The sequence below is a fragment of the Nannospalax galili genome, unplaced genomic scaffold (assembly GCF_000622305.1).
Source record: "Nannospalax galili isolate Female #2095 unplaced genomic scaffold, S.galili_v1.0 scaffold290, whole genome shotgun sequence".
Classification (NCBI taxonomy): Eukaryota; Metazoa; Chordata; class Mammalia; order Rodentia; family Spalacidae; genus Nannospalax; species Nannospalax galili.
Window position 1 is genome coordinate 2532123 of NW_008331486.1, and position 17146 is coordinate 2549268.

General features: G+C 48.8%; 1 protein-coding gene across 1 annotated transcript in view; it reads left to right on the forward strand.

Moving 5' to 3' along the window:
- Olfml2a (olfactomedin like 2A) overlaps positions 1 to 17146 on the forward strand; it is a 33574-nt gene continuing 16428 nt past the window's right edge. The window contains exons 1-3 of the mRNA XM_008824669.3: positions 1 to 210; positions 8975 to 9238; positions 15248 to 15355. Coding sequence (XP_008822891.1) covers positions 97 to 210; positions 8975 to 9238; positions 15248 to 15355 — 486 coding nt within the window. The 5' untranslated portion in view covers positions 1 to 96. The remainder of the gene's footprint in view (positions 211 to 8974; positions 9239 to 15247; positions 15356 to 17146) is intronic.

Genomic DNA, 17146 nt, shown 5'->3' on the forward strand with positions numbered 1-17146 from the left:
GCCGGAGGGGCATCGGGCAGGGGGGGCGACCCTGGCGCAGAGCCGGCTGCGGCGCGGAACTCACAGTACTGCCCTGCCGTCCCCGCTCTACGAGCCATGGCGGTGGCTGCTCTCCGGCCTCGGTGCCTCCTTCTGCCTCGGCTGCGGTTGCTGCTGCTGCTGCTGCTGTTGCTTTTGCAGCGGGCAGGTCCTGTGCGCGCCGACAGTAAGGTATGCGTGCCGCTGGGACCCTGCGCAGCTCTGCGGGAATAAGCGCTAGGGGGCGCTGTGGGGGGGGCGCGTGGAGGGTGTACCCGGCTGGGAGATGGGAGCCTGGAAAAGGGAGATGAGACTTGGGATTTAGCCCAAGACCTGCCGGGGTTAGGACATTGGAAAAGGAGAGAGTGTGGGAAGAAGTGTTGGTGATGATGGGGTGCTTGGGATCTGTATCCTGAGAGAGGGGCACTGGAACCTTATGCTGGACTTGGAGATAACTCCTCAAACCCAGGATCAAGCTGGGGAGTCCCGGGTGCTCTAGACTGGGACAGGGGACAGCGAGGGGAACTTGCTGACAGTTTTCTTGGAAGGCTGATCACCTAGGGACAGACCCCCAGGCAACTGTTCCCAGGGACACCCTAAACCAAAGCTTGTGAATTAGGCTGGAGAATCTAGAGTCCCTTCCCCAGTGAATCCATCTGGGCTGGCCACTTTCCTGGCCTCTGAGACCTGAGTTCAAACTCTACATTAACCTCTCAGCTTCCTACCTGAGCCAGATCACAGAATCCTGGAAGGCCCCATAGGGAAGGGAAGTTAAGGGAACACTGATTTTCAAATGGGGGAACTGAAGCCCAGAGACAAGCAGTGATAATGCCCAAGGTTACACAGCAAAAGAATAGCTAGCTGGTACTTTTACCTCTCCGAACCTTCATTATGAGGCTCAGAGTAGTAAAATCATGAGGAGGGGGATTGTACCCACTCTCTACTGCTAATGATGTCTGGATTCAGTGAGATTATGCCTGCAAAATGGTTAGCACCTACACCTAGTAGGTGCCCAGGAGATGACAGGATGAAAGATCATACCTTAGGAATTGCAGAAACAGGAATGAGACCCAGAATATAGAGGGTCAGAGCAGGGACCCCTTAAAAGTGTTCTAGAAATGACCTAGAGGGGAACCATACGGCCCTGCTCAGAGAGGATGAGGCAGCAATGACTCCTTGATGACATTCCAGTTTAATAGAATGTAAGTCTGAACTACTTGTGAGCTGATAAAGGGCAAAAGCTATTCTTTTGCTGTGTAACCTTGGGCATTATCACTGCCTGTCTCTGGGCTTCAGTTCCCCCATCTGAAAATCAGTGTCCCCTCGACTTCCCTTCCCTATGGGGCCTTCCAAGATTCTAGGATCTGGCTCAGGTAGAAAGGAACACAAGTGAGCAAAATCCCAGATGACTTGTCAGCATTACCTCCTGCCTTTCCTCTCTGGCTGGGAGGGGCTTTTGGACTTGGGCATCCTCTGAGCTGTTCAGAGGACTATAAAGCAGGAGGGCTCACATCCAAAACAAAGCAAAGACAAAGAAAACCCAACACCCTGTTTATGTAGTGAGTCAGCCAAACACTTGCTAGGTTGTGGGGGGGTATATTTACTTGTCCTAGGGCAAGCTGAGGCTGGTGGGATGGGGGAGGATAAAGCAGCTGGGGACCAGCACAGCCCTCCCTTAGACACCTCCCACTCCTACACTGCCACTTCAGCCAGCTGGGAAAAATAAAAATCAAGTGATGGGTGAATTTACTCTGCATTCCTTAGCCCAGCCAGACTCCTGCTGGTTCTGCAGAACTGTTTTCATTGTCACCCTCTCCCTCCCCAGTAACAGCCCCAACTTCTTCCTCCTCCCCTGGCCGGTTTCTGTTTTCCTTGGTGGGGGGTGGGTGTAGCTTGAAGGGCCACCTTGGAACTACAAGTGGATCTAGGGCCCTACAGCTTTAAGTTGACCCCTCCTTGGGCTTCCTGTTCCTGGCAGGCCCTCCTACCCACTGTACTTTCCTTGGTACCCTGTTGGCCTCCCTGCATTTTAAGTTGATGTTTACAGTGAGGCTCTCTTAAACAGGATTTGGAGTTTCCATCTAAGGAAATGCTTTGTTCGACCTGCAGTAGGAGGGGAAGCTCATGGCGGCCTTGGATTTCTATATAAGTGCCCAGCACAGAGGTTGGGATGAACAGGCAGGTAGACCTATGACACCCAGGCATGGCTCCAGATGCCCCTGGGAATCCACTTGGAAAGTGACTGGGAATTTATCTCAATTTCCATACTGGGAAGTGCTCCTGGGACTTTATTCTCTGCATGCAGGTCAGGGTGGGAAGGGGCTTTGAACACAGTGAAAAGACAGTGAAGAGTCAGAACAGGGGAACAGAAGGGACTGGCGTAGGCCATGGTATTTTGGCCAGGTCAGATGTTCCAGGCAGGCCAGTCCCAAGGGCTTAGGTGTTGCTTCTGTGCTCGGGAGTTTCCGCCTGGCCTGTGGGTGTAATTGGAAGCAGGTTCCTAAGCTGAGATGACAGGGTAATGGAGTTCTCTGGTGCAGTATGTCAGGCCAAGCCTGACCCAGACTCTCCACAAGGGGTGAGCCTGCCCCAGCCCCGTAGGACATCCAGGCCAATCCCCATGCCTGGCGCTTGTATTCAGTATCATACATAACTCTCTAGTCAATGCTGCCAGAAGTTCGTGGGTCCTCCCCATGGGACAGACTTGAACACCCCAGTCACAGTGAAACACTAATACCCTCCACAGACAGAGGGAGCTTTAGAGTTGTATTCCAAGACTTCTAGAGTGCTAGGGTTCTCCCTTACTGCACATCCAAATAACCCAGGAAGCCTGAGAGAGCCTGACTCACAGAAGGGAAAGATGGGCCCAGGTATCTGCACTTCCCTAGTGAACCCCAGATAATTCTGAGGCATGTTCCCCAGCTCAGAATTCATGAAGGTGATAGGCAGTTTCTAAGGTTTGTGGAGCCAGAGAGTAATGCAGATCATCAAAGAAGGTGCTTTTAGAAATTAATCGGCAGAGAGAAAAGTACATGACATTGGACCATGGTCATGAGGTTGACAGCAAGGTACAGAGGTGGGAAATACACAAGGTGACAACTCAGAAGATGATGATTGGCAGGTTGTCCAAGATACAAAGAAGGTTCAGAGATCTGGACTTGGCAGGAGGATAGGTGGGCACAGGATAGAGAGAAGATACTGGAAAGAGTCTTAGATGGACTGTTTGGGGTACCTTTGGACCTCCAGGAGAAGGTGAGCTCCAATGGAGGGCTTTGCAGGAAAACTGCCTTAGATGAGGCTGGGCTAGTCATGAGAGAAGGCAGCTCCAACTTCAGGGTGACATCATGTGAGCCTGAACTACCATTGTTAGAACACTCCCCTACTCTGGCTAGATCAATCCATCTCTCTTCCAAAAATGTCCTCAAGCCCACCCTCTGATCATCTCACTGTGAGTTTTTCTTGCAAATACCTAGGGACCTTTCTCAGCACAAAAGACAGCCACCTGCTTTGGCAAGCCTGTGCTGGGCAAAGCTACAGGGAAAGATGGGGGCTGAGGCTGGAATCTTCTGTTTGACAGCAACTGCAGCCTTCATGCCAAGGTGGGCAGGCTTCTGGCCTTCCCTGATGTTCAACTCTCTCCTTTGTTCGCTAAGGCTGTGATGAGAATAAAGAAAGCTGGGAAATGCCTCGATAATGTGAGGAAGGCCTTCTAGCAGCAGCCTGTGTAGCACAGATTGCTTAAATTAGCAGTTATTCTGGGTCAGGCCCATGTCAGGTGCTCTGCATGCATTCAGTTTTTAATTTCATGACAAGCTCAAGAAAGTTCCGATATTCACCTCATTTTACAGAGGAGGAAGCTGAGGCTCAGAGTGGTCAAGACCATACGGGGAAGAGGTGAGGGCACTGAGATTATAGCCCAGGCCTGGCTCTTCATCAAGTGCTCTGTTGTCTCCAGACGTATCCCACCAGAGGCAGGACCCTGTTGGGTTTCTGGCAACTGTGGCTGGAAACAGGGGCCTTCTTCCAACTCCTGGCAGTGTAAGGGCCTTGGCCATCCCTGTCAGAACGTAGCACCTCATCTGAGGAGGAAGGAATGTAGCAATCTAATGTGGAGGCAGCTGCTGGTGGGGTGTAGCTGGAGTCAATGAATAGGTATCCCAAGATCTCTCTCTGGTTTGGCCACATAGAATACATACACACATCTACCTGCTGGACTCTTGGTCCCATTAGGAAAGTGGATACAGTGACAAAGGATCCTGGCAGAGCTAAAAGAGGATTTGAATCCCTCTCAGGTGGAGTTCTGGGACCAGTAGAAGCCTAGGTAGCATGCAGGCCTCCAAGCCTGACTGTCCATTCACAGACAGAAAAAAATTAGCCCATATCACCCAGAGTGTCCTCCATCTACAATGGACCAGGACAGAGGACAGGACCTACAGCCACCTTCCCTACCCTCCTAATCCCTCAATACACCCTGGGACCTGCACAGCTGCAAAAGAAACAGGGGATGTCCACACAGCCCAGGATCATCCTCTCCAAGCTGGCATTTCATAGCTTAAAGGTTATTTCCTCATCTGTAGGATGCTGCTAACAATAGAAAGCAAACAAACAATTTTCCAGTGTACCCACAGAGAGAGACAGACAGCCAAGCCCCCTTTAGGATGATGAGGGTTGTAATAACCATTGCAAAGCCCATACAGCTCTGTGTGTTCCTGCTCTGGGCTGAGTGTGGGACTGGTACTGCACCTCTCAGTCTGCTTACCGTCCTTGGAAGGGTAAGCAGCAAGTGCTATGCTCAGCCATGGACTCCAGCGTGCATTGGCCTGCCATCAAATGGTACACTGGAGAAGAGTCCAGGCTGAGTGGACTTCCTCTACTTCTTCTGCAAGTTGTGAAGGGTACAAGGTGCAGTGGGAGGCCTCCTAGTAGAGGGGAGAGGGGGAAGGAAAGAAGGGAGGAAAGAGGAAGGAGAGGAATGGGCTGGGGATAAGATACACTCTTCAGGGACACACCCTCAGTGACCTACTTCCTCCAACTAGGCCCCACTCCCAGGTTCCACCACCTCCCAAAAATGCCATCCAATTATGAATCCATCAGTGGATTAACCCACCAATGAAATCAGAGCTTTTGTGATTCCCATCTCCCAGGCCCATCAGCAGGCAACCAAGCCTTTAGCACAAGAGCCTTGGGGGATAGTTCAGATTGTAGCTGTTGCAGCTTCCTTGGTGTTTTCAGGAGAAAACTGAGCTCCTCAGCCAGCTAGCTTCAGAACCCTCCAAGACCTGGTGTCTGCCACACCCAATAGCCTCACCTCCTGCCATCCTGGACTCCTGAAAGCCCCGGCCAGAGTGACCTCCTTCTAGGCTCCCTGAAGAACCAGACCCTTGTTTATTTTTGGCCTGATTTGCTTCCCAGGAATGCCCTTCCCACAGAGGTCTTTCATGGCGCCTTCCTCATGGCCAGCCTTGTGGGTGTCTTTGTGTTCTCAGAGCTCACTGTGATACTTCTCCATGGCCAAAAGGGTAAAAAACACACCATGGTCTATTTCTTCAGCACCTCCAGCTGTTATCTCCCAGGGCCTGGCAGGGGCTAGGGCCTGAAACAGGTATCTGAGGGTGTAGAGAGGAAATGAAGGTCTAAATCCCCTTCCCACAGGACCCTGGGACTTGACAGAGAACCAGGGTGCCACGAGCTAACTTGTGATCTATCAGCTCATGCTCCCATGACTGTGATCTATCAGCTCATGCTCCTGTGACAGCTAAGAAGCCAGGGACCTGGAGTGAGGTTTGTAGAAGGAGCCAGATAGCTGTGTGCTCTGGAGTCCAGGTGACAGGCCAAATGTGTCTGGGCAAGGCAGGCTGGAGTCTATGACTGAGCCTGGCACCTGCCACTCTTCTCACTGGATTGCCACCTTTGGACATGGAGCCCTAATGCCCCAGAGACCAGTGGCTGCACCTGAACAGGAGCTGTGTGTCATCCCACAATGGGGTTGAAGGGAAGTTGGAAATGGAAGGAAAGAAACCACTTCCTTGAGGACATGATGTCTCATGTGATCCCACTCTATGAGAATGCTGGGTAAAGAGAGTCCTCCATTCTGCCATTGAAAGAAGTTTGGAAAGGTTTTACAACTGTTGAAGGTCACTGACACCCAGGCATGAGAGAACAGTTCTAAACAAGTAACATGGGGGGGGAATGGACTCTGAGGCCCTTCCCCTCCCTGAGGACTATTGGCAGTTAATGGTTGCTGGGGGAGGAGTGTAGCCACTGATAAGTTGCCCATGCTCCAGTAAATAACCCCTGCCCTGGCTCATGCAAGCAACTCTAATTAAACCCAACACACACACACACACACACACACACACACACACACACACACACACACACACACACGCACGAAAGTAGGAGGGGGACTTGGAAAGGTTTCAGCAGGAGAGAGCAGGGGATGAGAGAGGGTAATGGGGGAAGAAAATTACCAAAAATCATTACATGCATGTGTGAAACTGTCAAAGAATAGAAAGAAGCAACAACAGAGCAGGGACCCCATCTATTTCAAAGCTGTGTGACCTTGAGCTTGTTACTTCACCTCTCTGAGACATAATGTCTTAATAATGGCTCAGATAAGGCACACTGGGAAAGTGCCAGCTCTTGTCCATTTTCTGTACTAAGCCCATCTCATCTTCACCAGCCCCTAAGGCAGGACCCCACTTTCCAGATGCGGGAAGACTGCAGAAACAGAAAGACTGAGTTACTGCTGTCTTCTCACCCAGACTCCAGGCCCTCCCTGCAGTCTTAGCCCTGCACTGCAGCACGGCTGCAGAGTGCGGCTCCTTTACTCAGCAGGTGTTACGGAACCCCTTCTCCAGGGCAGGTGGGCACAGCTGAGGATACAGGAGGGAACTAGACCACTCCCCTGACTCTAAATTTTTTTCTCCAGTACTAGGATGGAACCAAGGGTCTTCTATGTGCTAGGCAAGTACTCTACTATAGTGCTACACCCCAGATACCCCCATCCATGATGCCTACAATGGAGTTAGGTAAGACAGGAAATAAGCAAATATTGATTGTATTTCAGGTAGTAATTACAATAAAGAAAAGGGTCCTAAAATGAAGAGATAGAGAGTAGCATGGTAGGGGGTTAAGTCAGGGAAGGCCTCTTGGAGGAGGTGATGTGAGCAAAGAACCAAGTGATATGAAGCCTGGGAATGGTGTTGAGATGAAGCTTTGAGGGGGAACCTGAGACTGAGCCAGCAGAAGGGAAGGACAGGAGGAAGAACAGCTAGAGAGGGAGTGTCACATAAGTCTTGAGGACTGTGGTAAAGACTTTGGAAGGAGCAGAACCCCATCTCTACACATACAGGTATTATTGAAAGGCATAATGCATTTGACAACCTAGGATGCAGTAAATGCTCACTTAATGTGGTAAGTGCTCAATTAAAGGTGCCCATTCTTTTTCTTTTTTTATATGGAAAATAAAAGAAAATGATCATTTGGAGCCAGGCATGGTGGCACATGCCTTTAATCCCAGCACTCTGGAGGCAGAGAGGCAGGTGGAGCTCTGTGAGATCAGGTCGGCCTAGTCTATATACCAAGTTCCAGGCCAGCTGGGGCTACAGGGAGACCCTGTCTTTAAAAAAAAAAAAAAAACTATTTGGTGGTTTTTCTGTTTCTTTCTTTCTTGTTTATTTGTTTAGAGATAGGGCCTTACTGCATTGCCCAGGCTGGCTACAAACTCTTGGACTCAAGTAATCACAGTGTCATACTATCTTAGTTTCAGGGACTGTATGTACACACAGTGTGCCCAGCTTGACCATTTTAAAGTGTTTCATACACTCACTGTTTGTACAGCTATCACTATCTAGTTCCAGAACATTTTTATTACTATCCCACCCCCAAAACCTGTATCTACTAAACAATCATTCCCCTTTCCCCTCTTCCGAGTCCTGATAACCACTAATTTTGCTCCCTGACTCTATGGACTTGTATATTCTATTTCATATGAATAGAATCTTGCGATATAGACTGTTTGTGTCTGGTTTCTTTTTAGTTTTTTTATGTTTTTTTTTTTTTGTTTTTTTGAGACAGGGTCTCATTATGCAGAGTCCTGGATAGTATGGAACTCTTGAACTGGTTATCTGGCCCAGACTGGCCTCAAACTCACAGAGATCTACCTGCCCCTGCTTCCTGAGTGCTGGGATTAAGGGCGTGAGCCACCAAACCCAATTTATTTTTATTTATTTATTTATTTATTTATTTATTTATTTTTGAGACAGGGTTTCCCTGTAGCCCCAGCTGGCCTGGAACTCACTATGTAGACCAAGCTGGTCTCGCAAAGATCTGCCTGCCTCTGCCTCCCAAGTGCTGGGATTAAAGGCAAGCACCACCACGCCCAGCTTATTTTTAAATTTTTAATTTTATATATTTTGTTGGGGGAGGTGTATGTGCAAGTGCCCACAGAGACCAGAAAAAAGGTGTCAGATCCCCTGGATCTGACAGGAGGTTGTGTGCTGCCCAGTTTGGGTGCTGAGAACTGAACTTAGGTCCTCTGCAAGAACAAACCACTGAGCCATCTCTCCAGTCCCCGTGTGTCTAGCTTCTTTCACTTAGCATAGCGTTTTCACTATGAATAATATTTCATTATACTTAACCAGCCACATTTTCTGTCTAGTTAGCTGGGCAAGTGGGTTGTTTCACCTTCTAACAATTGAAACACAGTTATGAAGATTCACACATAAGTCTTTGATACCATTTTCCAAACAGTTACTGGATCTTCTGATAATTCTATTTAACTAACTGAGGACCCATAGGACTTTTCCACAGCTGGGCACTCACATTTGAATTGTTATGATAAGACTGCTCTGCTATGTCTAAAGTGCCACTCAAGAGACCACATGGCTGGATTCTGCCACCTCCCGCTTCCCCACAGTCCTGGCCGACTGAGCCTCTTGTCCACCTTCCACAGGTGTTTGGTGACCTAGACCAGGTGCGGATGACTTCGGAGGGCTCTGACTGCCGTTGCAAATGCATCATGCGGCCACTGAGCAAGGATGCATGCAGCCGGGTGCGCAGTGGACGTGCTCGGGTGGAGGACTTCTACACTGTTGAGACCCTCAGCTCAGGGAGTGACTGCCGCTGTTCCTGCACTGCCCCACCCTCCTCACTCAACCCCTGTGAGAATGAGTGGAAGATGGAGAAACTCAAAAGGCAGGCACCGGAACTCCTCAAGGTAGGCTGAACCAGTGGAAGGAGGAGGGAGGCCCAGGCTGTCCTTCTGTGACATCCATGTCATAGGTTGAGAAACTGAGGCTCCCTGAACTGAAGCCAGTGTTAGAGACAGGATTCTTGGCAGGCTTGTCAGTGGGGCCCCTTGAATCTCTCCCACCTAGGTATCACCCAAACCTTTTCATCTGCTGGCACATCTGTTCTAAATGCTGGGCCATTTTATTATTATTTTGTTTATTTTGTTTTGTTTTGTTTGAGACAAGGCCAAACTCTGCTGTCCATGTTGACCTGGAATTCACTATCTACACCAGAATAATAAGCTTCAATTTGGAGCGATCTTCTTGCCTCTGCCTCCTGAGTTCTAGGATTATAAGTATGTGCCACCATGCCAGGCTTATTTTATTTATTTATTTGCTTTTTATTTATTTTCTTGAAATAGGGTCTTGTGTATCCAAGGCTTGCCTCAAACTCCTTATGTAGCCCAAGATGATCTTGAATTTCTGATCCACCCGCCTCCACTTCCCAAGTTCTAGGATTACATGCATGCACTGCCAGGTCAGTACTCAGCCTGGTGGGGCTGGGATTTGTACCCAGGTCCTGCTGTGTCTAAAGCTCCTCTATCCCCCTTCTCTAAAGGACCCATTAGTTAGGCCTTTTAAAGGACCAGATTGATATCTTTTGAAAGTCTTTTTTCTTACAATCTCTTCCAAACACACATCTCTTTTATCTGTTTGGTGTCAGAAACCATGACAGGGTTGAAATGCTTGTACAAACTAACACGTCACTGTGCCAAACTATGGGATGCTAGTGGAAAACAAAGAACTTCATGACTCCCAGCTAATCTCCACTTTCCTGTACTGGTTTGCTGTGCTCCTATTCCCAGGGTGATGAGATGAGGGCCAGCATATGTTGTGGTATGGGATACAGAACCCTGAACTCAGAGAACCCTAATCATGGGTCATTCACTGGAGGGAAGGAAGTGCTCTTCTATCACCCAAGGCTCTAACATGGTTCCTCTGCATGCAAGACATTCAAGAAAGCAAGAGATCCATGAAGTACTATCTCTCAGCATTTGGCTAAAAATGTTTTCTTCAAATTTAACCTTAGGTTTATTTTTGTAGCACATAAACGAATGGCAAAAGGATCAAACTTGGAAGGGGAGGTGCATTTTAAGCCAAGCGGCCTTCTGACAACATGGCAGAACCTGGATCCCCACACTGTTTCCCTGGGGCCTCCTTATTGCTTTGCAGACTCCAGACATCTAGCCCATAGGCCTATGTGCAGTTACAGGGACAAACCCAGTTTCTGCTCAAGTCAAGGACTCAATAACTAAACTGGAATTTTTGTTGGTTTTGTTTTATGAATCTAGCTGGCCTTGAACTCCATATGCAGCCCAGACTGACCTCAAACTTTTATCAACAATCCTCCTGCCTCAGCCTCCCAGTTGCTAGGATTATAAGTATGTGCCATCATGCCTGACTCCTATAACTGAGTTATGAACACACTTGTCATGAAGGCACATAGAGCCCTTCCCCTCTGTGCTGGCTCATGCATCTTTGCTAGTATTCTTTGGAAAGGCTGCTGATGCTGTCAGCTTTACTTGTAATACAATCTGAGTCCAGAGAAGGGTTATAATTTTCCTAAGATCACACAACTATGAGTGACAGTATCAAGGTCTGAACGCAGGGAGCTGGAGATAGCTCAGTGGCTAAGAGCACTTGTAATCACAGAAGACCTAGGTTCAGTTCCCGGCACCCACATGGTAGTTACCTATCATCCATAACTCCAGTTCCAGGTGATCTGATACCCTCTTCCAGTCTCTTCAAGCACTGCACACATGGTTATACTTACATGCAGGCAAAACACTCATACACACATTAAAAAACAGATCTGAATCCAGAATTCTGTACTGCATTCCCTTGTCCACCAGAAAGGGCACGAAGCCACAGTTTTCACCAGACCATTGTCCTTTGGACCTTCTTGTTGCATGGCAGCCACAGGGTCTTCCTACAGGGTCTTGACTTGGCTTTGGAGAACTGAAGGAGGGTATAAATGGGGTCACCTTATCATGTGGGAACAGAGGAAAAGGAGGAGAGGACATCCCAGAGACAGGAGTGACTACTTGAGAGGCACCCAAGGAACCCCAAAAGGAGAAAGGGGCTTCTCCCAATCATTTGGCTCTCCTGTCCTCAGCAGGAGGTTCTATGTAAACATCCCAGGGAGAGAATGAAGGGGAGCCCCCAGAATGGCACTTGCCCTATAAGCCCACCTTTCTACCCCAGCTCCTCTCCCATGCTAACAACTCCAGCTGTGATCTGGCCTAGGCTGCATAGCTATGTAAGGGAGTGAATGCTGTCCTGCCCCCTTTTTTGGGTAGATTGACACAGGGAAATGCCTCTTACCACTTCCATCTTTTTCTTTCAGAACATGGGCCTGACATGGCCCCGCCCTTGAGGAGTTCCCAGGCTTGTTAAGACACACTTCAGACCCCAGCAATGGCAGTGTGATCTGTACTGGGCCAAGAGTTTTCCAGGAACCATGGGAGCCCCCAGAAGGGACTAACACATTGGGCCTAGGCCTGAGGGATGCATAGGAGTCTCAAGTGTGGGGATTAAAGGAGAACTAGTACTTTTGTGAAATACTATAGAAATGAATTGTAGAGCCTGGGGTGGTGGTGCATGCCCTTAATCACAACATTCAGGAGGCAGAGGCAGGTGGAGCTCTGTGAGTTCAAGGCCAGCCTGGTCTTCATAGCAAGTTCCAGGCCAGCTGGGGCTATGCTCAAAAAGACCAAAAAAAAAAGAAGTAATTTTTTATTATTTAGAAATAAAGCTGAGCATATAGGTCAGTGGTAAGTAGAGAGAAAGAGAGGGGGAGAGGAGGGGGAAGAAGAGAAGAGGAGGGTTGGAGAGATGGCTCAAAGTGCTTGCTATGCAAGGATGAGGATCCAAGTTTGGATTCCCGGTACCCATATAAAAACCAGACATGCCAGCACATGTATGGAACCCCAGCACTGATGAGGACAGAGACAGGCAGATCCCTGGAGTTTGCTGGCCATAGTCTAACTGAAATGGTGAACTCCAGGTTCCATGAGACCTTGTCTCAGGAGATAAGGGGGAGAGCAATAGAGGAAGATACCTAACATTGACCTATGGACTCCATGGATGAGCACGCTCCCCACACATTGTGCGCACATACTTCCTCCACACACAAATACACATATATACATAAAGAGAGGAACTAAGGAAAGAAGGACAGAAGGGTCAGAAAAGAAAACAGGCATGCCAAATTCAAGTCCAATATCTTGTTATGAGTCAATACATATATTTATTTATTTATTTATTTATTTGGTCTTTTTGAGACAGGGTCTCCCTGTAGCCCCTGCTGTCCTGGAACTCACTATGTAGACCAGGCTGGCCTTGAACTCACAGAGATCCACCTGCCTCTGCCTCCCAAGTACTGGGATTAAAGGCATACACCACCACACCCAGCTAAAATATATTTTTTAAAATATTTTATTTATTATTTTTATTTTATGTCTATGTGTGTATTGCCTGCATGCAGGTAGATGCACCCATGTCATGCAATGCCTGTGGAGGTCAGAAGAGGGCATTGGATCTCCTGGAAGTGGACTTACTCTATCCCCAATTTTTAAAAAATATTTAAAAATATTTATTTACATATATTTACAACATTTTATTTATTATTTTTAATTTTGTATGTATGAGTATATTGCCTACATGTTTTAAGTGTACCCATGTCATGCGATGCCTGCAGAGGTTAGAAAAGGGCATCAGATCCCCTGGAACTGGAGTTCCGGATAGTTGTTAGCTGTCATGTGGGTGCTGGGAATTGAACCCCGGTCCTCTGCAAGAATAGCCAGTGCTCTAAACCACTGATACATCTCTCCAGCTCCTATTTATTTATATTTTATGAGTGTTATACCTGCATGCATGTAAGTGCACCTTGTCTATACAATGCCTGTGGAGGCCAGAAGAGGATGTCAGATCCCCTGGACTGGAGTTACAAGAAGTTGTCAGCTGCCACATTGGTGCTAGGAACTAGACCTGGGTCCTCTGCAAGAGCAGCCAGTGCTCTTAACTGCTGAGCCATCTCTCCAACCCCTAACCATTCTGTAATTATTTTATTATAGACGAAGCAAGGAGCTTGTACCCACACTGCCCTCAGGGCACAGTGAGCGTAGCACAGCTCCTACATACCGTCCCTCACCTCAGCTCCTAGCACCAGCCCAGCCTTGGCTGCAATGTCCTTTCCTGGAAAGCCTTGTCCAGTGTGTGCTTCTCCTCTAGACCTTAGCTCAGACCAAACCCACACCTGCTCCCCAGAGTAAGTCAGAACCCTATAATGAGTGCTGTAGGTACCGTGTGTCACTCCTTTGTCCTCAACAGCCTGTGAAGGACCACAGGGCTCACACATGTCTTGTTCATCCCTGTCCTGCTGGGTCCAAAGAGGGTGGCAGGGGCATTTCGTGAAGGACTCAAATGGTAGGCTAACGTGATAGGAAGCCACATGTGGACAGAAAGTTATCTAGTAGGAGAGAGACCCGGTAAAGTCAGTTTGGGGGGCCACAAAGGTGGCAGAGGGAAGCTAGGATCATCTCCTGGAATCCCTAGAATAAAATTAATAAGTCATTGTCATCGGTACTCAGAACATTACTATGTGCCCATGCCATGGGATGCTGCCGCTTCTCACCACAGCTCTACCACCCCACTTCACAGAGAAGGAAGTGGAGGCATGATGGCATGATACTCAAACTATGGTCCACAGAACTCCAGGGGTACCCAGAACCCCTCAGGGCCAGAACACAGTAGAGGGGAGCGAGGAGACAGCTTCCTATCTTTGCCTCCAGCACGCTTTCCACCCGTTATGTGTTCAGAGGTCAGCTTCCTCTCAGGAAAAGTTCCCTGGCTTAGAGCAGTTGGAATTCCCTGGGAAAGTGGGAGTGAGCTTGTATGGGTCAGACAGGAGCAGCAGTGGTTTTGTAGGCCTCAAGGAAGACTGTAAGGCTTGGATGGGGCTGTGCAAACCTGTTGGGCTGGAGGAGACCATCCTTCCCAAAGTGCCAACGAGCCCTTTGACACTTGCCCTGGCATGTTGGCCATCTGGAGTGAGTGTCATATACTGATGAGGTATGGCAGAGAGCGGGAGAGGGTCACTGTAGGGCAGAACCCAGGGCTGGGCAAGGGGGTCTGGCATCAGCTCCAGGCTCTGTTTCCCTCTCATAATACAGAAAAGGTCCAGTAAGTATTCTAGGAAACAGTTTGCATTTATACTGATCTGGTTCCACCACTTAACGCTATTGACTTTGGGCAAGTCATTACACTTCTCTGAACTACGGCTTCTAATCTATACAAGAAGCATAAAAGTGACCCATACCTAGGGTTGGGCTGGTCACTTGAAGCAGGCCTGGAAGCCAATGATTCATCAGCAAGTGGCCTGTTATAAAAGCACTCCCCAGAGATACTAACAAAGTGTGTGAGGCAGGGCTAGGAGGAGAGACTGCCCAATAAGGAAGGATGTGATCCCAAAATCAAAGAATAATCTCAGTCTGGGCCCTCTAGGTGCTCTAGAGTAGGGGATGAAGGCTCAGATCCTCCCCCTGGGGCCAGGAAGCTGGACTTTCGGGTGTCCACAACAGTCAGTCATACCCAGAACTGCCTCTTGAAGACACACATACCCTGGCACCTTTGGGGACTAGCCACTTTTCACTATAGGTGACAATTTTCTATGTGGCTCAATGGTAGAGCACTTGCCTACCATGAAGAAGGCATTGGAATTGATTCCCAGCACCTCAAAATAGAAAACACAAATATGCAAATCTGCTATTTTTCCTGGGGTTGTGAGCAGGCTGGAGCTAGTGAGTACCAAGAGGTGGCCACTGTGATTCTCTGGGCTCTGGGGTTCTTTGCCACAGTGGGGCTCCTTTTGCATCCTCAGGCCTGGTATGCTCAGGTCCTTACCTAACCATCTGCCTCTCCATGCCCCCCCACAGCTGCAATCCATGGTGGATCTCCTGCAGGGCACTCTATACAGCATGGACCTGATGAAAGTGCACGCCTATATCCACAAGGTGGCCTCCCAGATGAACACATTGGAGGAGGTAAGGGCAGGAACTCAGGGCTGCATCCAAAGGGGCCTGAACCATTCTGCTTTACCCTGGAAGCCACAGGAAGCAGAACTCTAGCAGGGAGCTGGGGGAGAAGTGCAGGCTGCAGGGTCCTGCCTTTGGGGAAGAGGCCTGGCTGAGGCCCAAAGGCATAAAAAAGCTAGAAGGCTGGAGAAACTGAGGTACCTTCTGGTTATATGAAAGGGCTGCAGAAGGGGCTGGAACTGCCATCAGTATACCAAGATCAGAATCTACACTGCACAACTTTGGGGCACCATTCTCAGAAAAGTACCATATCACTGGTGCCTGTGTTGGCACAGCATGGCAGGACTGATCAAACCTTCCTCAGCTGGGCTCAGAACAGAGTGATACCACATGTAAAGAGGCAGCAGAACTAAGGGTCCTGTCCTAATCAAATTGTATGTGCCGAAGGACTGCTCTCGGGTATGAGAAGAATTGGATGAGCCTGGAGGTCCAGGTTGAAGGTTCTACTGGCATCGCCTGGCCTCCACCCATTTCCTGTATCCGGCCTCTGCTGAGCCACTGGGGGTCTGGGGACATGCAGCTGCCAGGAGCAGGCGTGGGGACTTCCTTTCCTAGCTTCCTTTCCAGAGGGAGGGGGTACCTGGGCATCCTGTGCCCGGGAGGGAAGGCTAATCCCTGACTAAGTCCAAAGCTGGGGTCACAGTGGCTTAAATCATCAGAAATATGTTAGAGTACCTCCTCCTGGCTGAGCCAGCTGGGGGAACTGGCAGCTGTGGGATTTCTCCTGGGCACCAGTGTTTTCCTGTGCATGCCAGGCTCTCTCATTGCTGGCCCTCAGGCTGTCCTCCTCCGACCTTTCTTCTTGTCATCTCAGGAAATGCAAACCCAGTCCTTATAACTCTGAACCTGCTGATTTGGAGGGTTCATCTGACAAGACAGGAGCAAAAGCATCAGAAATTATCTCCATAGCCACAGAAAACCAATTGTTTAATCACCCTCTGGTTCCTGTTACCTGTTCTTTGATTTTGTTAAGAGTAGTTCGCAAGTGATAATCTTCTTGCTATTAGCAAGGAGGGGTTCCTTGCTCATGGGAAGAGGGGGAGAGAGAGAAGTCTCACTTCCTTGGAAGGAGATGGCTCCCTCCATCAAAGAAGAGACCATCCCTGGGGGTCAAGCCCCAATTTGGGTTCCAAGCCTCCTTCTGCCTTCTCTACCACCAGTGTTTTCAGTCAGGACAGGTTTTTGCATCCTCCTCCAACTAGAGATATCCGGGGTGTCTATGGTTGCCAGAACTTGGGCAAGGAAGAAGAGGGTACCACTGGCTAACCGTGGGCAGAGGTCATAGATGCTGCAGTGCACAGGACAGTCCCCACCAACACACAGCTGCCAACAAATGTCAGTAGCGCTGGGGTTGAAAAAGGCTGCTTTACACACCATCTTCCACCTTCTCTGGGATCTTAGTTAAAGCACACTTTCATATCCAGTCACTTTTCTGGTTCTCACAGGGACCCTAAGATTTAGTTGTCCTTATCATGACTATCCTCATTTCATAGGCAAGTAAAATGTGTCTCATAGGAATGGCTAGTCCAAGTTTTCCCAGTCACAAAGCAAGAGTTTGAACTCAGAGTCTTTTGTCTCTTAGATACTTAAATATTTTCTGTATTATTTTTATTTTATGTGTATGAGTGTATTGCCTGCTGCATGTATGTAAGTGCAAACGTCTCGTGCAATGCCCACAGAGGTCAGAAGAAGGCATTGGATCCCCTGGAACTGGAGTTACAGAGAGTTGTTAGCTGCCAT